This window comes from Curcuma longa, chromosome 5, assembly GCF_044706935.1.
Source record: "Curcuma longa cultivar G26 ecotype Majalengka, Jawa Barat chromosome 5, ITB_CL_G26_1.1, whole genome shotgun sequence".
NCBI classification, from domain to species: Eukaryota; Viridiplantae; Streptophyta; class Magnoliopsida; order Zingiberales; family Zingiberaceae; genus Curcuma; species Curcuma longa.
In genome coordinates, this window is record NC_133865.1 from 9,820,395 (window position 1) to 9,843,794 (window position 23,400).

Genomic DNA, 23,400 nt, shown 5'->3' on the forward strand with positions numbered 1-23,400 from the left:
TGTTACGAGATTACGGCAAAAATAGACAACAAGAAAAATAAAGAACACACAGATTTACGTGGAAAACCCTTGACGGGTAAAAAACCACGGGCAGAGGAGAAAAAATTCACTATCAAAAGGTGGAATACAATGACGGCACACAATCTTTGTGTTTTACAATTCTCTATAGGAAACCCTAGCAATAATAAGCTTTTATAATAAGGAGCAATTCATATCAGCCGTAGATCTGTCATAATTTGATTTGATCCATATCGGCCTTAGATCTGTCATAATTTGATTTTCACCATAGATCAGATCACACGGTATTCGGGTCACCAATATCTAACAATCTCCACCTTGACGCGAATTCCAAAAGCAAAGAGCAACTCAACACAACACGTCTTCAAAAGAATATTCTCCACCTCTTCCACAAAAGCCCTCATGGGCAAAGCTCAGCAACGAACACCAACCAAGTCCAAGCAATGCTTAAACTTGGCTATAGGGAGTGACTTAGTCATCATATCGGCAGGATTATCATGAGTACTAATTTTGCTCACAACAATATCACCACGAGCAATAACATCACGTACAAAGTGATACCTCACATCGATGTGCTTTGTCCTTTCATGAAACATCTGATCCTTCGTGAGAAAAATAGCACTCTGACTATCACAAAAAACTGTAGTAATCTGTAAATCTTCACTAAGCTCACTAAACAGTCCCTTCAACCAAATAGCTTCCTTACAAGCTTCTGTAATAGCCATATATTCAGCCTCTGTAGTGGACAACGCAACTGTATTCTGTAAAGTAGCTTTCCAACTAATAGCACAACCACCAACAGTGAACACGTACCCCGTAAGTGATCTTCTTTTATCAAGGTCACCTGCAAAATCAGAATCAACATATCCAATAACTCCATCTCTATTTCTCCCAAAATGCAAACAAACATCAGAAGTCCCTCGTAAATATCTGAAAATCCACTGAACTGCCTTCCAATGATCTTTACCAGGATTTGCCATGTATCTACTAACTGCACTCACTGCATGTGATAAATCTGGACGTGAACAAACCATAGCATACATGAGAGATCCCACTGCACTAGAATATGGAACTCGTGACATATAATCAACCTCATCATCTGACTGCGGACATAAATCAACTGAAAGTTTAAAATGAGCAGCTAATGGAGTACTAACAGGCTTGGCAGTATGCATGTTAAACCGATTAAGCACTTTCTCAATATACCCTTTCTGACTTAGATATAATTTACCTGCCTTTCTGTCTCTCAGAATCTCCATCCCAAGTATCTTCTTTGCAGCTCCCAAATCTTTCATCTCGAAATCTTTACTTAGTTGTGCTTTGACCTTTCTTATCTCTCCCTTATTATTGGCCGCAATCAACATATCATCAACATATAAGAGCAGATAAACCAACGACCCATCATCAGTCTTCTTAATATAAACACAACTGTCATAGCTGCTTCTTCTGAAATCATGAGTGAGTCATAAATGAATCAAACCTTTTGTACCATTGTCTAGGTGACTGCTTCAGACCATAAAGAGACTTTTTCAGCAAGCATACATAGTCCTCTTTTCCTGAGACTGCAAAACCTTCTGGTTGCTGCATATAGATATCTTCCTCAAGTTCCCCATGTAAGAATGCTGTCTTCACATCCAACTGCTCCAACTCAAAGTCATGCATCGCCACAATACCAAGCAAGGCTCGAATCGAACTATGCTTTACAACTGGGGAAAACACATCTGTGAAGTCTACTCCTGGAACCTGACTGAAGCCTTTAGCAACTAATCTTGCCTTGTATCTGGCTTCTTCAACTCCCGGTATTCCTTCTTTTCTTTTAAATACCCACTTGCAGCGAACAACTTTCTTACCCTTAGGTAATTTCACCAGGTCCCATGTGTTGTTCTTACCAAGTGACTCCATCTCTTCTTGCATAGCAATCATCCACTTATCAGAATTATCGCAGCTAATTGCCTCTGAATATGTCTCAGGTTCTTCACCGGAATCAATCTCCTCAGCCACGTTTAAGGCATAAGCGACCAAATCAGCCTCTGCATATCTCTGTGGGCGTCTAATCTCTCTCCGAGGCCTATCTTTCGCAATGGAATATTGTAAAGGTGCTTGTGATGAGTCAGCACCATCCACAGAATCTGAAATAGGCTCCGGAGTAGTCTCTATAGATCTCGGCTCAATCTCAATCTCCACCTGTGTGCTTGTCTTCTGCTTATCTCCCTCAGAAGGAGTTTTAGATGGAGACCCCTGAAGCATGCTAGTTTCATCAAAAATAACATCTCTACTGATGACGACTTTCCCAGTCTCTGGACACCAAAGTTTGTATCCCTTCACTCCTTGTCTAAAGCCTATAAATATGCACTTCACCGAACGAGGCTCCAACTTCCCATTATCAACATGAGCATATGCAGGACATCCAAAAATTCTCAAATTAGAATAACTAGAAGGAGTACCAGACCATATTTCTTGTGGAGTTTTCTTTTCAATAGCAGTCGATGGAGAGCGATTGACAAGATAACAGGCATATGCAGCGGCTTCGGCCCAAAAAGACTTCGGTAACTCAGCATTAAGGAGCATACAACGCACCTTCTCCATCAAAGTCCTATTCATCCTTTCTGCTACACCATTTTGTTGAGGATTATGCCGAACTGTATGATGTCTCACAATACCTTCAGATCTGCATAAGACATTAAACTCATCAGAACAAAACTCCAAACCATTATCAGTTCGGAGATGCTTCACTTGTCTCCCTGTCTGCTTCTCAATCATGACCTTCCACTCCTTGAAGGTAGAAAAAACATCACTCTTCTGTTTCAAAAAGAATGCCCAAACCTTCCTGGAGAAATCATCAATAATAGTCAACATGTAAAGCGCACCACCTTTAGATGGTACTCTAGAAGGCCCCCACAAATCAGAGTGAATGTAGTCTAGCGTACCCTTTGTGTTATGAATGCCAGTTGAGAACTTAACTCTTTTTTGCTTGCCAAAAACACAGTGCTCGCAGAACTTCAGCTTCGTAATACTTTGACCATCAAGAAGTCCTCTCTTGCTCAATTCGACCATGCCATTCTCACTCATATGACCCAAACGCATATGCCAAAGTCTAGTAACATCAAAATCAGACATAGACGAACTAGCGACGGCAACATCACCAATAACAGTGGATCCCTGCAGAACATATAAACTGGCGGTTTTCCTCAGCCCTTTCATCACAACAAGAGACCCTTTACTGACCTTCACGACTCCACCTTCACCAGTGTACTTGTACCCTTTAGAATCAAGAGTACTTAAAGAGATCAGATTTCTCTTCATGTCAGGGACGTGCCTCACATCACCAAGTGTCCGAATAGCGCCATCAAACATCTTAATTCTGACCGTACCAATACCAGCAATTCTGCAAGATGCATTATTGCCCATCAACACAGCACCTCTCGAAACCGTTTCATATGATGAAAACCAATCCCGATTGGGACACATATGAAACGTGCAACCAGAATCAAGAATCCATTCTTCACTTTGCTTCGAATCAACATCAGATGCAACGAGGAGTTCACCATCACTGTAATTTTCAGCAACATCAGCTTCACCGGACTTCTCTGGTTGTTTTACCTTCTGATTTTCATCAGATCTTTTATTTTTATTCTGCAGCTTGTAACATTCTGATTTGATGTGACCCTTCTTCTTGCAGTAATTACAAATTTTATCTCTATTTCTGGATTTTGATCTGCTCCTCATATTACCACCAGAACTTCTCTCTTGGGTCCTACTTCGAATAATAAGACCCTCACCCTGTGCCTCAGATCCTCCGACAAGCTGTTTCATCTTCTCTTTAGAAAATAATGAATCATAAACTTCATCCAAAGTAAGAGTATCACGACTATATAAAATTGTATCTCTGAAAGTTGTATATGACGAGGGTAACGAACACAATAAAATCAATGCTAAATCTTCATTGTCATATTTTACCTCCAAAGCCTCTAGATCAGAGACGATTTCCTTAAACACAGTCAAATGATCTCTTAACGACGTACCTTCCACCATGCGATGAGAATACAAACGTTGTTTCAGACCCAATTTGCTCGTAAGACTTTTTGTCATGCACAATTGCTCCAGTTTCAACCACAACGCAGCAGCGGATTTCTCTTTCAAAACATCCTGCAAAATCTCATTCGATAGATGAAGGTAAATCTGAGATAGGGCTTTTCGATCCTTACGTTCCTTTTCCTCCTTTGTCCATGTCGAGGGCATCTTGTCAAATCCTAACAGCGCATCGTCCAAGTCCATATGCGCCAGCACCGCTCGCATCTTAACCTGCCACAACGTAAATCTGGTGTTGCGATCCAAAAGCGGAATATCATACTTCATGGTTGTCGTTGCCATTAATCCCGATTGAAAAACCACAAAATCAAAACGAACTTCGCTCTGATACCACTTGTTACGAGATTACGGCAAAAATAGACAACAAGAAAAATAAAGAACACACAGATTTACGTGGAAAACCCTTGACGGGTAAAAAACCACGGGCAGAGGAGAGAAAATTCACTATCAAAAAGGTGGAATACAATGACGGCACACAATCTTTGTGTTTTACAACTCTCATAGGAAACCCTAGCAATAATAAGCTTTTATAATAAGGAGCAATTCATATCAGCCGTAGATCTGTCATAATTTGATTTAATCCATATCGGCCTTAGATCTGTCATAATTTGATTTTCACCATAGATCAGATCACACGGTATTCGGGTCACCAATATCTAACACGCCACAGCAGGCCGACGGACCCGTAGATCGGGTTCACGATGCGGCCGCAGGCCTCGTAGAGCAGCGATCGGAACACGGCTGAAGGAAAGAACCAAAACCAACACTACACGTCAGTGAGGATTCCACCAACCAGACCGAGCGCACAGATGATACTGACCTGGGCGGAGGTGATCGGGCGCGGCGCCGATGAGGTTCATGAGGCCGGCGCGGCCGTAGAACTTGGCGAGGAAGACGGTGGCGTTGGCCTGGGCGTCGGGCGACTTGATCCACTGGAGGCAGGGGCGTATGGAGCAGGCGTCGCCGCAGCCCTTGCGGAGCACGCGGCAGCCGTTGCAGCTCATCCTCATGGCGGATCGAAAGGTAGACGATTCCGAGCTCGATCTGCTTCCTCAGAGCGAAATGCGATGGAAGGGAAAGATAAGAGCCGTAGGGTTGGAAGAGGGAGGAGGGGTATATAAGTGGGTGGGCGAGAGGAGAAGGTTAGCGATAAGAGCCGTAGGTAGTAAAGAGGGCCTTATTTGTTTTATTTCCTATTTACCCTATTTATTCATCAAGGTAACCTAGTTATGAGATTAAATTAGACTAGAGTGAATTTATTGCATAAAACTTTTGAAATTTAGGACTTTTAGGTAAAAAGGATGATTCAGTTTCTGAAATGGCTCTTCGCTTGGTTGAATGGATGAGTATAGATTGGGCGCAGGTATTCTTCTTTATTGGCATAGTCCTTTTCAATTTGTAAATTCAATTGCTTATGCATAAGTAAATTTGTTTCTTGTGCTTTTAATGGTTTTAGAGAAAGAGGAAACCCAACGGATTATGCGGTGCAGCATTATACATATCTGTACATTCTCATGGACTTAATTACTCCAAATCAGATATTGTAAGTAAAAAACTATCTAGCTAACTTCCACTCTAAACGTGTACATGCGATATGGTTGGAGATGTTATCTCAAAGTATAATAACTTTATGAGACACTAAATTTCTTCATACCCTGCAAATCTATATCTATGATATGCCATCCTCCAGTGTTCCACAGGATCCCATTTCTATTTCAAGTCGAACCTAATATCGTAAGGAATTCATTTATAACAATTTACACTACAAAATTTGTAAATGCTAACAGTAATCATTGTGAAGTTGTTGGGAGAATATAGCAAATTTATAAGACAAAGTTAACCAATAGACTTTTTTTTTTCATTCATGCATGTTACATTCTTTGAACAATTGGAAATTTTATCAAGTAAAGCTTGATTTAATTTATTTTTATCTTATATATATTTTTGGCTTTTCCTTTGTGTCTGCGATAGCTTAATCTTTTAATAGTTTTTGTTCAAGATAAAATACTTAACAAATTTATGAAATTGATGTGAAACTTTAGCAATTATATATACCTATATCGTGTTGAAGAAATTATTCTTTCTTGTGTTACATATAACAACTATAAAAATATTTATTTATTTAGACCAACAATTGTTGATCTTTTTTTGTTTTATTAAGTTAAATTTCTCTGGTCTCTAATCCATGTGAATTTTTAGAATATAATTGGTATACTTCATTCAATGTCGTGTGGAATCCCCCCTTTTTTTTATATGGAATTTGAGAGTCAAACCTAAATCTTGAATTTTAAATTTATTTATTTATTTTCATACAACATGGCTGTTCATATAATTGTTGCAAGGTTTTTTTTTTTGTGTTTATTTAGGTTTCTGCTGTACACACCCGTGAAGCAACTTTGAATAGATGGCTAATAGAGTTTGAAAATTCATCATTTCGTATCTGTTTTGGTAACTTAACTGTAAGTTTTCGTATACTTGAATAAATGTTAAGTGATGTTGATATAACATTCTATGAAATATTTTGTGGTGGTTATTTTACTTTTAAATTTAATGAAAAAATAACGTATATATTCAGTTCTTTGATTAGTATAATCATTTGTTTTGTGAATCATGATTTGAAATTTCATTTCAAGTTGGGGTTTTTATCCTACGGTTGATATGAGCATTTGGAATTATAACACTAGTTTCATACTATTAGTAAATACATCGGTAGGAATACAAAGGCAATGTCTTTTAAGTTTTGTTGCTTGGGATTACTGTTATGATAATCTAGTCATTATTAGTGAGCAAAATTAACCACGATAAGAGTGTCATACATGGTGTTGAAGCATGAAATGAAATAAAACCTCATGATGCAATTAACCTTGGCAGATTCTTATTATATCAAAAAACATAAAGTGGGTTGCTCCCCAAGGCATGATGCGGCGGTAAGAGGCAAGGATGATTCTCATGCATTGAGGGTTTTAACTTCATGTTGGGCATTTCCAAACTCCCATGGAGTTTGAACCACTAGTGACGCTAGGGTGTCTTACTACGGTCCACTTGAAAATTTACTTGATGGTTGATCCGTGGAGTTGTACCATCCACCTCTAGGACTAGTTTGACCCAAGACCCATATACTTGGATTAACAAAAAAATACATAAAATGGGTTCATAGTAAATTGGGGGAGTAATCCACTATGGATTGTTTCATAGATATTTTGATCAAGGTGTGTTTCATATAATTTCCTTAATATATCTAAACAAAGTAATTATCAATGTAGGGAGCATTAGTTTGAGACTTAGGGGTATGGGTAAACAGAGAGAGAGAGTATAAAGGTGTGGTAGTTTGATTTATCTGAAACTCCAATAGTAAGTAAATTTTTTTTTTGGAATCCTTAAAGAATCCCATCGGGCTCACATACTTTCCACTGTCCGCAATTGTCTTTGCAGCAAAACAACAAACACACATCAGCAATAAAAGGAATTTAGTCATTACATTTGATAAAAAATACATGAATTCTTCCACCAAATCAATCCAAGTTTTTATATTGGAGTTGTAAAATAGCTTGGTCATCATGGGTCTATCGATTATGCTGTGCCTAGTATCAACACATGAATCTAGTCCTCACTGTCTTCCCCTCAACAACACCTATTTAATCAACTATTCCAAGCATTAGATAGGGCAATGCTAGGGATTATTATATATACAAGACACTAAACCATGGGAGACACATGACAAAACATAGAACAAGGTATATGGGCATCCTTGCTAATCATATTTGACTTCTTTAAGCACTAATCACTGGAATATCTCATGACGAAGTCAATGAACTTGACAACCTAGAGAACTCGGCGATGACAGTCATTGCACATTGGGCCTCTTGGATGTGCAATGAGGATGAGTAATGGTCACAATGTAACCAGTATCGAGTTGAGATTGCTCTATAGTGAGGGTAATATGAGTCACATATCAAGGATCAACATACATACCCTATAATTTATGTATGAAGCAGGCAATTTACATACATTTTATAAGCCTACCATCTAATTGATGAAGATTAGTTTATACCTTTTAAATATGACTTCCTTATATTTACAATATTAAGCCTTGAACCAATTGTTAGAAATACTGATTAAAGTTTGGGGAAAAGGCTATCTATATATCTTTGTTTGATTTGCTGTTTTAAAAGTGTAAATGCAGTGATGTTTTCAGTTTCTTCCAGTTGGACTTTATATATATATATATATATGTCCCTACTCTGGCCTATAGCAGCTTGTATATATGGTATTGCATGTTAGGGCACATCAGCTAATATTAGCACCAACAATAGATACCTATGATTAATACATTATTTTTCCTGAAATCTTGATAGTTTAAGGAGCTTATCGTATATTCTACTTCTTAGTCATTGGGACATCCACCTTATTCTATTATTTTTCATCTATCGTTTATATGCTGCTTTTTATTCCAAAATTTGGTAAATGCATTAATAGATCCTAGAATCACCACTGAATCAGCTTAACTCCAACATTGCCGCTGTAAGTTTTGTATCTAAATGTGTGCGCAACGGGATGTTACAGAATGGGGGAAGTTGTGATGTTAATAAGACTCCATATGTTGGCCATGTTGAAGTAAAAGCATCAAAGAAATCAAAGGAACTTGGAAGTGCTGGTACGATGGAAAACCCATACACCTTTTTATTTTGAAAGTTTATGAAATTGGCAGGTTTTTTTTTCTGGGCACTAATAGTCATTTATCTTAGTTATTTCTCTGTTTTTTGAAAGATTTTGCAGGGCATGAGTTGATTGACCCATTAACTTTTAGCGAAGAACATGATTTTGCAGACTCAGAAGATGATGAGAGCGATCATTTTCCTTTTTCTGACATTGATGATGATGAGGTATGTCATCCGTGTTAGTAATTTTGGGTTTGAATTGCTTAAACTTCAAACTCATAACATCTCCATGTTGTCTTCATTCATCACCTACGTGAAATAATTTTGTTAGCATGCCAACAACTTTTGTTCCTTCTCAAAGAAAACATTAGGAAATGATAAAAAAGATTGTTGTCCTGATTTGCTTTTCTTTATGGAAGCTCAAAGGGCGGATCAATTTCTTTGTCCTCTCCCTGCAAACTTCTTTCTCTACCCTCACTTTTTCTACTATGAACTTTCCAATCAGTTTTATTCTCTATGCCTTCTTCGATTCAAACCATGTTTTGTTTGTACATCCATTGGTGCGTGTATTCCTCAAATTTGTTCCCTATTGATTACTTCTCGCACAATAAAAATCTTGAAAATATTTTACTAAATTTATGTTCAGAATATATATTTTTTTAATTTTTTTTCGTCTTTGTACAATTTATTTTTGTGTTGTTATTATGCTATCTCTTGGTTGCAGGAAATCAAAGAAAGACTTGCTGAAGAAGCTAAAAATAGGACTCCCGCACAAACTCCTCTTCAAGTAACACGTCAGATGCTTAAGAGAAAGGTATGAATGTTTTTGATATCGCATGCACTTGTGATATTAAATGTCTGTCAAGAGACAAATTAACTATGGATGTTAGTAATTCTCATATTTTTATAATCAATGTAATGTTTTGTTTCAGAGCCCAAAAATCAATTACGAAGTATTGGAAACTCTTTTCGCGGTACTTTCTACTTTTCCTTTATATTTAATGCAAGTCATACTTTCATCTATGCTACAATCATTTAAAGCATTTGAGGTTTTTGGAATTCTCATTGATAACTTTAGGACTTGTATAGATGATTCCATATTGACTACATCATATAAAATTCTATCCTTGTAACATCATATTGAGATAAGCTCTACATTTGCTTTCATTCTCTTTTAGATTGCATTCAATAATTATATATTCATCATGTCTTTCAATAGTCTGAACAAGACAGTGCGAAGAAGCAAAAAGTTGAATCAGATGCTAGTGATCCTCATGAAACTCCCGACGAGAAGGATGATCATGCAGATGATCCAGATAACAAGGATGGTGATGGGTTTGGAGCATCTGAGAATGATAGCGATGAAGACTTTGACTATGGAGATGAAGACTCTGATGACGAGGATGATTTTTGACTTTGCGTTTTAGCTTCTTGTGGGATGGGGAGTTTGAGAAAACTCTTTTTGAACAATATTTGATATATAACTTTAATGTATTCAAAAACAGAGGATACTAAGAATATAGTGTTTATCCCCAAAACTACCAATTGATTATTGAAAAATTAAAAAAAAAAATAGTGCTTACGCTCACAACCAATAATTAGGCCATTAGATTAGATTGATTGTAGCTAAAGGTCTTCCTAAAAGAGAATCGATGGCATTCATAAATAACACTCATTAAAGAATAATTGTCATTAGAATGAATATAATTATTATAGTGGTCTTATTACCATCAAATATCTATATGTTACTTAATTCTATCAGTACCTAAGAGGGCATTTGGGAAATTTGATTTTATATTTTTTAAGTGGGCGCATTTTGAAACAAAACAAAAAATGAAAAGTAGGGATGTTTTGATAATATTGCAACCTTCGAGATTCTTCTCGTTTACTGCAACGTAAAAACTCTATCCGCGACGGGAGGGAGTCCGGCGGCGCACTCATGCTCAAGGCATGTTCTAAAAAAAAATGATAATCCCAGTAGCCACATCTTTGGAGGTGGTCGGTTCGGTCCCACGGAAGTTTTCCACCGACCACCAGGGTAAATCGGGAAGCGCATACGACGGCCAATCCAGATGCCCAGCATCCTTTGATTGCGTTTCTCATTTGGAGGAAAATTCCTGCAAATACGCCGTAGTTGGGGATCGAACCGCAGGTCCCTGAGTTACAACTCGGATGTTCTGAAGACTGAAGGTGATAATTGATGTTATGGGTTGGTATGATCTGACTCAGAAAATCAAGATCCAATCCAAGTGGATGGCACTCAACTGTTGTTTCTAACTCAATCTCTACCAAAACCAAGTCAACCCACAAGTTTGATACCGCAAATCTATTCTAAGAATTTGCCAAAGTGGTCAGTTATTTTGTCCTGTTTATTCATACTATTTGGAGTTGATTACTAGCGTGCAAAATAAAAGACTAACTACTTTAGTAAATACTAATGTAGAATTCGTTATCCAATAGTTCCATGCGATCGGTTTCATGACTATTTTTGAAGAGGAAAAGCTAACTACTTTTCTGCAAAAGGTGGATCCGCCACTTTAGCGGCCCTCACACGGTCGGCCCCACGACCATCTGTGAGGAGGTAAATCGAGAAAGTGCAATTGATTACGACGCAGGAGGGTATTGTCTGACTTCGCCAGGATTCGAACTCTTGCCCTCTTCTGCAAGTCTACTGCGTCGTAACCAACTCACCTATGCTCCGGGGGCAGGAAAAGCTAACTACACTTGTATACTTGGTTGGATGATGAAGTCCTACAAGGCGCTAGCAGCATTCCTGATAATGCATATAATAAGATTGCAACATATATATATAGTTGTTAGACAATGGAAAAAAATAAGCTTTCATTAATAAATAATAATAATTAAAAATAAATTTTTCAAAAATTGAGAATAATGGGGAGAATAACCATTGAAGGTATTATTTCGATTTCATCATAATTTAGTTGACCATTATAGAGAACGATATTATTTTAATTTTATCAAAATTTATTTTTTTTTATCTATTTTAGTAAATTCTATAATAATCAATTTAACTGTGTCCGTAACTATGGACGTTAACATATTTTGGGAAGGAGATATTTTTTTTTTTTTTTTACAATTGAAAAAAATGCATCATGTATTGTACTGAACAATGGGTCCCACGTCTTTCTAGGAAGACATGACCAATAGTAATTCAGGTTAGAGTTTAGGGTTGCGCGCGAGCGTGACTAGAGAAGAAAGGGCACTTCAACGGGACTTTTGCTGTGGCCACTCCCGCCACGGTCTACTCGTGACTCCGACGCCTGCGGCTGCGAGGTAGGGCGAGATGGAAGCCCTAGGTCACGGCAAGCGGAAGCTGGGAGTAGATGATAATCCAGAGCTGCCGGAGAGGTTGCGTGTGGAGGATGATGAGGATGAGGTGGAGAGGGAGATTCAGGAACTGGAGCGCGAAGTGAGCGAGATGGCCAGAAGAGTCCTCGACGCCCGGAAGACCAAACTGGATCGGATTCTCGGAGGTCTATCATCCGAACTAGTCGCCAAGAGGCCGCCCCTTCCGCCACGAGCCCTAGCCGTATCTGATGCTGGCGAAACTGGTGACTTTTCTGACGGTTTTCTTGCGTCACTGAACTCTCATATTCTTTTCATCTTTCAAAGTGATTGTCACGCTAGTCTATAGTGTACATGGCATGATTGCTTTTTGATAGTCAGATTTTTGGGTTCATGACGCGAGGAAGATCACTCGTCAAGGATTATTTTGTAAAATGAAAGCATGAATCTAAGGAAGAAGTGAGACCTTTCCTTGTATAATGTTGTAGGTTTTAGAAATGATCATTGTAACAGTAGCTGTATAGGTGTGATTAAGGACTAGTGGAGAGATTGCTACCGTGATAATGCAAATGATAAATGTTATTCCAACTTTGGGAAAGTTTTACTGAATATCGGCTTGTTCCTGGCTGTCAGTGTGGTGATGGAAGTGGATGAAATTATTGAGCACTCCTAGTATATACTCAATTGTTGTTGTTGTTGATATTGCTTTAGTAACCATGATACCTTTAGCTTGTTGATGACAGCATTAATCACCTTGTTAAGTACTCCTCGTAGTGAGAAACCAACATGGGCAGGGAATTGGCTCTACTGAGTGTCAGACTAGTCATTAGTAATAATTTCAATGAATCAAATTACAGCGCATAAAAGATGTGTATTACCGACTGGCAATGCTAGCGAAAGACTAGGGAGGAGAATGTGCCACATATCATGTTTCTGGCAATAGACTTCATGTGGCTAATGCCACTCTAGAATCTACAAATACTTTCTCACATGAATGAGGAAAGGGTTAGACTATGCATGACCTATTGATATCTCGGCATTTCCATCAAATGGCCAACTAGTCGTTAGTAAAGTTTCAATGGATAAAAGTAACACATGTTCCTGAAAATTGGCATCATGTTCCTGAAAATTGAAATCATGTGGCTAACTTAGTCCACCCTACTCATAAGTGGATTCATTTGATTGTTAATGCAATTTGACCACAATATTTGTACATGTGAATTTATATTGCAGAAGTTGATTGATGTTTTCCTCGACAAAATACTGCATACAATTGAATGAATGATGGAGCTTTGCTCTAACACTGTTTCAGCATGAAATACAAATGCAATTCAATAGAAGGTCTGGAGATAATGAAGGACTATAATTCTGACTAATAATTTGCCCATTTAACGAGTATGATGATGTTGGCGGATATTAACATACAATGAGAAAGGGTTGTTGAGGCAAAGAAAGAAATTTGGTGTTACATCTCTTAAATTTGCAAGTTAGGTTATGGTTTTGTGAAATAGTCATCAATAGTTTATGGGTATTAATGAATATAGAATCAGACGATGATTGTATAAAGGCTTCATGTTGGTGAAATGAGAATGTTCAGATGGTGGTAGTGTTGGATCAACAAATTGGATTATGCCTTTTGAACATTTGGGGTTCAAATTGATAGCATGTGCCAAGTTATCTGATCATTAAACCTAGTTGAGCAATGAAGGAATTTTTTTTAAAAAAAACTTAAATGGCAAATGTGTTGTACTGAAGTATCAACATATGCATTAGCAATTTTCTTTCTTAGAGCTAGAAGTACTATTATGTATGCTAACTTTATTATTCTATGCTAGCTAGGTCCATGTTATGTTCTTCTAAGATGTTCTTTGCCATGTGTTTTGTGAATAATCTTTGACATTCCTATTTCTAAAATACTGATTGACGTCATTTGTAGAAATTCCACCATCTTTTGAACCAAATGGAGTCAGCGTGCTTGGTAATGCTGATCAGACAATGGTTGAGAAATTGCTTGTTTTCCGAGCGAAAATGGAAGGCATCATCTCTGAAACTCCAGTGGTTCTAAAGAGAGCAAATGAGTGCATTTTGAAGATTGAAAAACTGGAGAAGTGTGATGTAACAGTACCTTCTATTTTTCATAGAAGATGAACACAATGACAATTCATATCTGTTCTTGGGGTGGTTGTGTTGGCATTACCTATTGAAGTATTGTTGTTCAGAATCACGTATTCTTGCATGGTTTGTCGATGAGCAATGTAATCATAATGCCATGGCAAAGATTTTTGTTATTTAGCTTGATTGCAGATTTTTTAAACTTTCTTCTAAGATGCAGCAGAGTTACTGATCTTGAGAGACAGAAGCAGTTCCCTAAAAGAAAAGCCAATCACAGGTAAAAGCTCTCAGGGTCCAGGCACATGCTTATGCTGTGTGAGCATGTGGGATTTGTGGTACCTTCTCTACCTTAATTATTAGATCAAGTACTTTTGTAAGTGGATAAAAGTTAAAGAGATGGTTGGTCCCCCGACTGTGTTTGACTGAATAAAAAAAGATAAGAAAATAAAGAGAGAGAAAACAGATCAGCTTGATGGCTACTGCTTGATCTTACATTTATTATTGCAGGTGAAAGCTGAGATAGATTTTGCCCTCAGAGCTAAAGTGCCAGAGCAGGAAGCAGTTCGTGAATATTTATTGTTGCAGGTGGATCAATTGCTTGCCTCTCTTTATGGCTCATGGATATGGGGACCTTGACCAACTTGTCTTCTAGTGTCCATCAGGTTCCATGTATCAGAACCACTCAGGTTCACTTTAGTATAATTTAGATAAAAAATATTGTCCATCAAGATGTTTTCAGATTTTAATATAAGCTACACTCAAAGATGCAGTGCCTGATGAACAGTTACAATTGTGATCCAAAGGCAAGCTGACACCACAGTTCCTAGAAACCTTCCAGCACTTGTCAGCCCTCATCATAGAAGACTTTTTTTTTTTGTTATTTCCATGATAATTTAGTGGGATTAAATGCACTTTGCAGGAATGAGATCTGGGGAACAACTGGGAGAAGATAGTTTTACGTTTTGTACAAGAGATGATTTTTTTTGGAAAAAAAATATATTATAAGAATGCTAAAATAACTAAAAAAATAACAGTTGGACTGCAGGGTGTTTCAGGAAATGATGCTGCTCAGCCTGGCGGGAGACAAAAGATCAACCATCGAGCTCGAAAACTCCACCAGATTATCTTTAGGCGAAAGCAAAGAAGAGTCCTGATTGCAGCAGCCACGCAGCAGGAGTGATCACAAAGCTTCCATCTTTGGATAAAGTAATCAAGTATTATCTTCTTTAATGGAAAGGGACTGGACCATAAAAGAGCTTGAGCTCCGTCTAGAGAACAGAGACAAAAAGTTTATACGTAGATCAAATTCTACTTCCTTTTCCTTTTTTTTGCTCCGCTTTTTTTAGTAGAGGGAAATCATGTGTCCCCAAATGCCATGTTTTCTCGGAGAAGAGAGCCCAAGGCAGTGATTTGCGCCAGCGTCGAGGGAGCGATTTCTGTTGCGCACTTCCTTCTTCTGCCCCAGTCACCAGCGGCGGCGGCCGCGGCGGACTTCTGTTGCTCGCCTGTGAAGGTTGGTACTCTCCTCAGCGTAGGCGCCAATCTCCGGGATTACCCGTTTTGACAGTGAATCGAGGTTTTTCGTTCAGGTTTTGTTGCTCTTGAGCATAATTCTACATTCGAAGAGTAAAATTTGGCACCTCCTATCCTCCCTGCCTAATTTCTTGAAGAAATGTTTCAGATTTGGCGAGTGGAAGAGAGGACATTTTTAGGCGTAATTTCCGACATTCGTAAACGGATAGTGATTTTTAGAAGATTTGCCATTAATCAAGCTTTTCCGGTTTGATAATCTTTCCTTGTTGGCCTTTGTATGATGAGGGGAAAGATATAGGGAGATCTTCTTGTCTGAATTTGTGGCTTTCTTCGCTACGAGAATCCTTATTTCTTGCCCTACCTTGGACCATTTGGTCAGTGTTGATGTTGCAATCTGATCAATCTCTTAATCCAAATGGGTATATTTTCTTCTTATTCCGTAAAATCTTAGAACTCTAGCTAATATCTCATGATTGCTAATTTGCTCGCATTTGTTAAAGTTGTTGAAATGTGATCTATCACCCTTCTTCTCCAAAAATGAAATCTAGTTTCAAGCTTGATGTGTTTGTTATTCTTCAGAGGTGACAACCAGGTAATGATTTAAACTTTGGTGTTCTTCTCCATAAATTTAATTCTTTAGTAGCTTGAAATTGAGTGGCAGATGATAGTGTGTTAACTGACAATATAAGTGATTACCTTTCTTAACATCAGGATGCTAACCTTACCCTTTATTCTTCAGGTTTTCATCTTTTCTATGGGTCAAGATATAGTTTTGGAATGTCAAAGCTATTCTGGAGCAAGTTTGAGGCCTAAAGTTGTTACTTCCTCCAGTCCAAGCAATAGGAAGGTACAAATGAAGGAAAGAAAAGGGGGACCTGCAAACAGGCATCAATGCTTGGATTGGTTGGATGGCAAATTCACAGAACTTAATCATCGTTACTCATCATCAAGTCTTGAGTATAAAAGCATGCACTCTGGGAAGCTCAGCATCAATGATGACAATGAAGTGTTAAAAAGAGGTTCTATGTATCAGAGCTCAAGGGAAGTAAGGAAAATGAGAAAAGAATTTGTAGGAAGGACAAAAATAGACTTTAGGCACAGTGATGATGCTTTTATTTCATTTGAGATCATAGATCACTTGCCTCAGCATGATATAAACAAACCCAAGGAGTTCTGGGATCAGAAGTTTTTGCCTCTTGTGTCCTCTAGTGCTGAATCAAAACCTGTATCAGACAATACAGGTAACTTGATCAGCACAAGTTCCATGGAGTTCCTGGATCTCTCATTTCGTGATCTTCCTGACAAGCCTTTTAACATGGATAATTCTTGCTTAGAATTTGCTCCAGAAAAGGACAGTGTGGTAGATGATTTCTTAGATATCTGCTTGCATCCAGTTGACAAACAAACTCCTACCAAGGTAGCTCCTGGGTCTCTGGAATCGGGTCTGCTCAAGGATCAAAGTTCTGATGGCCATGAAAACGTTCATCATAGAAATCAAGAGAAAATTATTTACAATAGAGATTCAGTAAACACTCTTCCAAAATGCTATTCAGAAAATGCAGAAATATCCAATACTAATTCAGAGATGGAAGCAAGGGCAGCAAAGACTATGTTTGGTCCGCTTAAAAGAATTTTTGATCCGATAATGAAATCCAGGTCAGTGCGAGATTCATCTCTTGTGGAGACACATAAACCTACGAGTGTCTTTCCTATAGATATTGGGAAGAAAGTAGTGTTTGATAAATCTTTACCAAATGAGGTTTCCATCAAAGAGGATACAAAATCTGATATGATGCAAGGACTATTGGCTGCTGCTGAATCTCCAGCTCACCTACATGGATTTCTTAAATTGGACACAGAGAATGGTTGCCCCTCATTCAAGTTTTCTCTACAAGACTCAGAAGAATTCTTCCTATCTGCAAAAACATGTAAAACGGACAATGCATTTAACTGGGTTTACACCTTTCATAGCTCTAAGAAAAAGACTAATTCTAGCCGGGCACCCAAAGGCACACATGGAAGTTTACCTTCATTAATTGGGCAGATGCAGGCTTCTTGTTATCTATGTTCCGAAATGATAGAAAATGGACATTTGTCTAACTCAATAGTGATGGAATTTGTTTTGTATGACATTGCACGAGCAAGCAGAGATCTCTCCGTTGAAGAGAGTAATGTTATGAAAAACCTGGTAATAGCAGAAGCTCCAGAGAGAAACAATTCTGAGGAATATCCAGATTCTTCCAGACTTGCATTCAGTAATCACAACTCCAATTCTACAACTTCTTACCCTTGGTTTTCAAATGAGTTGCATCCTGAATATGAGATTGCAGCTATTGCAATCCAAGTGCCCTTTGACAGAAAGGAAATTCCAAAAATTAGGAAGGAGTTAAGCTCAAAAGATAATCAAAAGGGATGTAAATGTCCTATAATTGATCAGAGAAAGGACACCAACAGAAACCTGAATCCTTGCATAGTGAAGGTTGTCACTCCATGTGGGAATCATGGGCGGCCAAAAGCTGATGAAGATGGCCCATCTTCACTTCTAGATCGATGGAGATTTGGCAGAGGCTGTGATTGTGGTGGTTGGGACATGGGCTGCCCAATTATTGTATTTGATAATCAGCATGGTGATGAAAGGATAAATCATTCAAGAGAATTTAAAAAGCCATTGTTGCTTTTTCTTCAGGTATGCTTTCATTTTCTTCGTAGCTTTGTGATTATTTGGTTAAGTATGATTTGTTACTCTCCTTGCATGCCAAAATTTATATAATTTTGAGTTCTTCACTGTCTGCTTTGTGTTATTTTACTAACCTACACATAATCTAGGGCAATAAACAGAAAGGTTTTTCAACTTTTGAATCGTAAAATCCATCAATCATTTAAGAAAGATACTTTGGACTTTCCATTTCCTATCAAAACATTCATTGAACACATGTATTTGATGCGTGGTTTGCTTCTTCCTAATCATATTGTTTGGTATATCATTCTAAACAGGGTAGCAAGGAGAAAGTACCTGCACTGACAGTAATGGCTGACGAAAAACGACACCATGCAGTCCACTTCCATGCCCATTTCTCTGCTCTGCAGGCATTTTCGATCTGTATTGCGGTATTGCATGCATCTGAAGTTTCTTCAGCTGTTATTTGCGAGAAGAGCAGGCGAAGATTGTGTCCTGATTCATTTAGATTGCTCCTCGAGGAAGAAGTGAGGCATTTGATCGAAGCTGTGGGAAATGAAGAGCAAAGAAAAGGGAAAGAGGGAGTAGAACAAATGCCAGCTACCTTTTTCCTCGAACCACCTTTTTCTCCTATGGGCAGGGTGTAGATTCAGAACAATGAATGCAACTGAATCGGGTTGAAGATCAACAATTTTCTGAACTAGCATGTGAAATTCAATCTGTACAAAGACGAGAATCATAATCTCGAGACAGAGACCCAGTGCAGAGTTCAATCCATGGAACGTACGTACAAAGGGCAAACAAAAAGGTGTGCCAGAATGCAACAAGGGTGATCTGAGTTCCGGCGATGGAAACTGTTCAACTGGTAAGATTGTATACATTGATTCTCTTCAGATCTTCGCTGGCTGATCTTTACGAGTGGATCGTCGAACATATTTTAAAGTTTTGATCAGCTTTGCGATTGATACCCTGAATTGTATTGCAGTTGCAGCGAGGTGGCGGCTCCAATTCATCAAAGTTGATAGTCAACTGTAAAAGATTTGACTTGCACTTCAAATTTGCATCTATCATAACAGTTTACATAATCATACAATTTTAGACAATAAATTGACTGCAATCACATTGGGAAAATAATGTACGGGACCTCGTCGTTTCAAGTTTATTTCTTTTCCCATTTCAATGATCAATCAACTGTATGAATATTTTTGATGTAAGTAAAGGTTGAATCTCGATGAAGTCGAAGCAAAGTTTTCATAAATGATCGTGGATGTTATTGGGATGGTGAATTTTATCTTTTACTGAAGTATGAAGATTTTCAAATCGACACTAAAATGCATAGAACTTTATTAAAAAAATTAAATAAATTGAATCCATAAAAAATTGATTAATTTCATAATCATCGATCGAATTAATTAATTTTATTAAACAGTCATTTTTCCAATGACATCAATTGACTTATGTTCATTCGATTTAATTGATTTTTTTAATTTTAAAATTAAAACTGAATTAAATAAAATGAGCCGAGATTTTTATTAAAAAAAACTGAATTTTTGAATAAATTGAACTTAACTTTCTCTCACCCCTAGCTATCATTAAATATGTTACATGCTATTTTTACAATAGCTTAGTTAGATACGCTTACTAATAATGGCAATTGATTAAGTCAAACTATTACTATCCATAAAGATAGGAGCAAACAAAGGTCAACCTTTTCCCTCCATCAAACAATTGTCTCTACCTTGTTTTTTTCTCTCCCTCCCCTACAATTCTATCATTAAATGCCCCTCTCTTTCCTCCTCCTCCTATTCTTCATTCCTCCTTTCTTCTTCTTCCTTCCTTCTTCTAATCTCAATTCTACTTGAATCTCCTCAAGAAATCATGGTAAGCAATTCAAAATGCCCTCTCTTCGATCTTTTAATACATTCATATTTTAATGTTTTAGCTATATTTATTCCTTTTGTTTGATACATACATAGAAAGTTGATAACTTTTTTTCAAATTAAATTATTATGATCACTACTAAGTTTGTTGGCACTTAATCGACTTGCATTACTTATGTTCATTTCATTGTAAAGGCAAACTCCGGGTCGGGAATGGCGGTGAACGATGAATGTAAGTTAAAATTTATGGAACTGAAGGCCAAGAGAAATTTTCGCTTCATCACCTTTAAAATCGATGAGAATGTGCAACAAGTCGTAATAGACAAGCTCGGTCAACCCGATCAGAGCTATGAGGATTTCACTTTAGCCTTTCCCGCCAACGAGTGCCGTTATGCCGTGTTTGATTTCGACTTCACCACCGATGAGAATTGCCAAAAGAGCAAGATCTTCTTTATTTCTTGGTGAGAAAATATATATTTAGATAAATTTTTTTATAAATAAATAAATTTTAAATACAAACCTATTTTTGTTTGAATCAGGGCTCCCGATACATCAAAGGTGAGGAGTAAAATGTTGTATGCCAGTTCCAAAGACAAGTTCAAAAGGGAACTCGATGGAATTCAAGTAGAATTACAAGCAACGGATCCAAGTGAAATGAGCCTAGATATCGTCAAAGGAAGAGCCATATAAATCTTATATATCAAAATTAAGTCAATTTATTTTATTTCTATATTGTGCATTTATTTTGTTTTTACCATCATTGTATGAATATTGTGTCAAGGAATTGATTTATATATAATACTTACTGAACATGATCAAAAGATTTGGATCAGAATCAAATTGATCTCCACAAGAATAATCCAAAGCAGAAATTTAGATTTCAGCCAAGGCTTCTTACAGAAACAAGCAATATAAACACAATAGTACAGAGAGCTGAATGCAAAAATAACTAGATCAACTTTTCGATAGATGCGGCCAGAGTAGATTCCGGCACAGCTCCGATCACAGTATCCATCTTCTCTCCATTTTTGAAGATCATCAGAGTCGGGATGCTCCGGATTCCATATTGATTAGCTATTTCGGGGTCTTCATCAGTGTTGAGCTTGTAACATTTCAGCTTGCCTTGGTAAACCTTTGCTAGTTTGGCTATGGTTGGCTCGATCATTCGACATGGTCCGCACCAAGGAGCCCAAAAGTCGACCAGAACTGGCACGTCCGAACCCAGAACGCGTGTTTGCCATGTATCTTTAGATATCTCTGGGACTGCCATGGAGTGGGGGGAAAAAAGGTGCTTGATTATAGATGAAGGTAGCAAACATTATTATACATGAGCATGAAGGTAGATGTATATCGTCAAGGGCAAAAATATAGTAACTAGGTACGAATCAAGATAAGTTGTAAGCGGAGTTCTTAATGGAATTCAACAAAGTTACAACCTTCCTTTACATGATACTGGCATGACATAGACGATAATTCGAATGGGCATAAGATCATAAACCATCAAAAAGGCTATACATAAAGTTACATTGCTAGCTATAAGGTCAAGAAAACCAAGATGGGGATAGAGAGACCCAGCTAATGAAGAAAGAATTCCAAGCTTCAATCACCATAATCTCCTATCCATTGTACCAAATACTCACCTCTACCCATCAAGTTGTTTTACAAACAATATTTTGTATCCGAATTACCACAAATCAACCTAGATGATAACAACACACTTAATTATGAGGCCAAACTATCAAAATGTGCAATTGGTACATTCTCAGTCCATTGAGTCATTTCAGCAAACAGTTAGATAAGAAACATTGTATCAAGTTTAACTTTGACAATATAATATGAACTTAAGATCACATAAGGATAAGCTACATTACACATAGATGAAGGTAGCAGACATTATACATGAGCATGAAGGTAGATGTATATCGTCAAGGGCAAAAATATAGTATCTAGGTATGAACCAATATAAGTTGTAAGCGGAGTTCTTAATGGAATTCAACAAAGTTACAACCTTCCTTTACATGATACTTGCATGACATAGACGATAATTCGAATGGGCATAAGATCATAAACCATCAAAAAGGCTATACATAAAATTACATTGCTAGCTATAAGGTCAAGAAAACCAAGATGGGGACCCAGAGAGACCCAGCTAATGAAGAAAGAATTCCAAGCTTCGATCACCATAATCTCCTATCCATTGTACCAAATACTCACCTCTACCCATCAAGTTGTTTTACAGACAATATTTTGTATCCGAATTACCACAAATTAACCTAGATGATAACAACACACTTAATTATGAGGGCAAACTATCAAGATATGCAATTGGTACATTCTCAGTCCATTGAGTATTTCAGCAAACAGTTAGATAAGCAACATTGTATCAAGTTTAACTTTGACGATATAATATGAACTTAAGATCACATAAGGATAAGCTACAAGAATGTGAACTTGGCAGATTTTCAATCCATGGTGTTGTTTCATCAAACAGCTCGATCAGTAGTAACTTTTATGAAGGGGGTATCTCGAATTTTCGAGTATCAGGGCCTGAATTCGGAAGTATCGGGGGATTATAAAGTAGGATTAAACAACAAGTTACTATTTCAACTGCTTCAATCCACTATTTCAGTGATCAAGCTCCAAGTTTATCAATTAGGTCATCAAATTCGGTACAAAAAGCGCTTAATAAAATCATTCACGGCTAAAAAAGTACCTTCCGAAACTACGGCGACATCATGAAAACCCTAGAGAAGGAGCAAGAAGGAAAACATTACGCTGGACCGCGGTCTCCTGCGCCTCGCAGACGACGGCGACCACCCTCCTGACGACGGCGGCCACCCTCGATCTAGACGCCGTTATCCTCGGGGGAAGCGAAGCGGATCTCAGGCCGCTGAACCGGGGATACTCCCCGCCCCCCGGCCGGCGAGCGGCCTGGGGAGGTGACGACCAGCGACTCGAGGACGGCAGCGGCCATGAGCTCTTCGTGCGTGATCGAGGCGTGGAGGCAGGAGAGAGAGAGAGAGAGAGGAGAGAGAGAGAGAGATTAACGGATGGACCAAAATGAATGGATGCAGTTTGGACATCAAAATGAGTGGCCCAGATTGAGTTTCCAAATCGTCAAGCGAAG

General features: G+C 38.0%; 4 protein-coding genes and 1 pseudogene across 4 annotated transcripts; 3 read left to right on the forward strand and 2 right to left on the reverse strand.

Moving 5' to 3' along the window:
• Positions 1 to 4,753: 4,753 nt before the first annotated feature.
• On the reverse strand, positions 4,754 to 5,184 carry LOC141829836 (LOB domain-containing protein 40-like). Its single transcript, XM_074717333.1, has 2 exons — positions 4,928 to 5,184; positions 4,754 to 4,848 (listed from the first exon to the last, which is right to left on the reverse strand). The coding sequence occupies exons 1-2, from the start codon at positions 5,115 to 5,117 to the stop codon at positions 4,754 to 4,756; spliced, it is 285 nt and encodes a 94-aa protein (XP_074573434.1). The 5' UTR covers positions 5,118 to 5,184.
• A 6,805-nt stretch (positions 5,185 to 11,989) lies between these two features.
• LOC141830226 (uncharacterized) lies at positions 11,990 to 14,303 on the forward strand. The gene is made up of 2 exons (XM_074717711.1): positions 11,990 to 12,337; positions 14,008 to 14,303. The coding sequence occupies exons 1-2, from the start codon at positions 12,070 to 12,072 to the stop codon at positions 14,217 to 14,219; spliced, it is 480 nt and encodes a 159-aa protein (XP_074573812.1). The 5' UTR covers positions 11,990 to 12,069; the 3' UTR covers positions 14,220 to 14,303.
• A 2,073-nt stretch (positions 14,304 to 16,376) lies between these two features.
• Positions 16,377 to 19,211, forward strand: LOC141830051 (uncharacterized). The gene is made up of 2 exons (XM_074717531.1): positions 16,377 to 18,402; positions 18,711 to 19,211. The coding sequence occupies exons 1-2, from the start codon at positions 16,429 to 16,431 to the stop codon at positions 19,038 to 19,040; spliced, it is 2,304 nt and encodes a 767-aa protein (XP_074573632.1). The 5' UTR covers positions 16,377 to 16,428; the 3' UTR covers positions 19,041 to 19,211.
• A 1,245-nt stretch (positions 19,212 to 20,456) lies between these two features.
• On the forward strand, positions 20,457 to 20,963 carry LOC141829433 (actin-depolymerizing factor 6-like). The gene is made up of 2 exons (XM_074716895.1): positions 20,457 to 20,734; positions 20,813 to 20,963. Exons 1-2 carry the CDS (start codon positions 20,487 to 20,489, stop codon positions 20,961 to 20,963), a joined length of 399 nt encoding a protein of 132 aa, XP_074572996.1. The 5' UTR covers positions 20,457 to 20,486.
• A 94-nt stretch (positions 20,964 to 21,057) lies between these two features.
• On the reverse strand, positions 21,058 to 23,247 carry LOC141828976 (uncharacterized; annotated as a pseudogene).
• Between the last annotated feature and the right edge of the window lie 153 nt (positions 23,248 to 23,400).

What these genes read in the sequence shown, in the direction of transcription:
- LOC141829836 (XM_074717333.1), bottom strand. Translation starts at nt 5,117, where the DNA reads ATGAGGATGAGCTGCAACGGCTGCCGCGTGCTCCGCAAGGGCTGCGGC. An exon ending in GCCCGATCACCTCCGCCCAG is followed by an intron (nt 4,849 to 4,927) that starts GTCAGTATCATC and finishes TCTTTCCTTCAG; the next exon opens with CCGTGTTCCGATCGCTGCTC.
- LOC141830226 (XM_074717711.1), top strand. Translation starts at nt 12,070, where the DNA reads ATGGAAGCCCTAGGTCACGGCAAGCGGAAGCTGGGAGTAGATGATAAT. An exon ending in ATCTGATGCTGGCGAAACTG is followed by an intron (nt 12,338 to 14,007) that starts GTGACTTTTCTG and finishes CGTCATTTGTAG; the next exon opens with AAATTCCACCATCTTTTGAA.
- LOC141830051 (XM_074717531.1), top strand. Translation starts at nt 16,429, where the DNA reads ATGCTAACCTTACCCTTTATTCTTCAGGTTTTCATCTTTTCTATGGGT. An exon ending in CATTGTTGCTTTTTCTTCAG is followed by an intron (nt 18,403 to 18,710) that starts GTATGCTTTCAT and finishes CATTCTAAACAG; the next exon opens with GGTAGCAAGGAGAAAGTACC.
- LOC141829433 (XM_074716895.1), top strand. Translation starts at nt 20,487, where the DNA reads ATGGCGGTGAACGATGAATGTAAGTTAAAATTTATGGAACTGAAGGCC. An exon ending in AAGATCTTCTTTATTTCTTG is followed by an intron (nt 20,735 to 20,812) that starts GTGAGAAAATAT and finishes TGTTTGAATCAG; the next exon opens with GGCTCCCGATACATCAAAGG.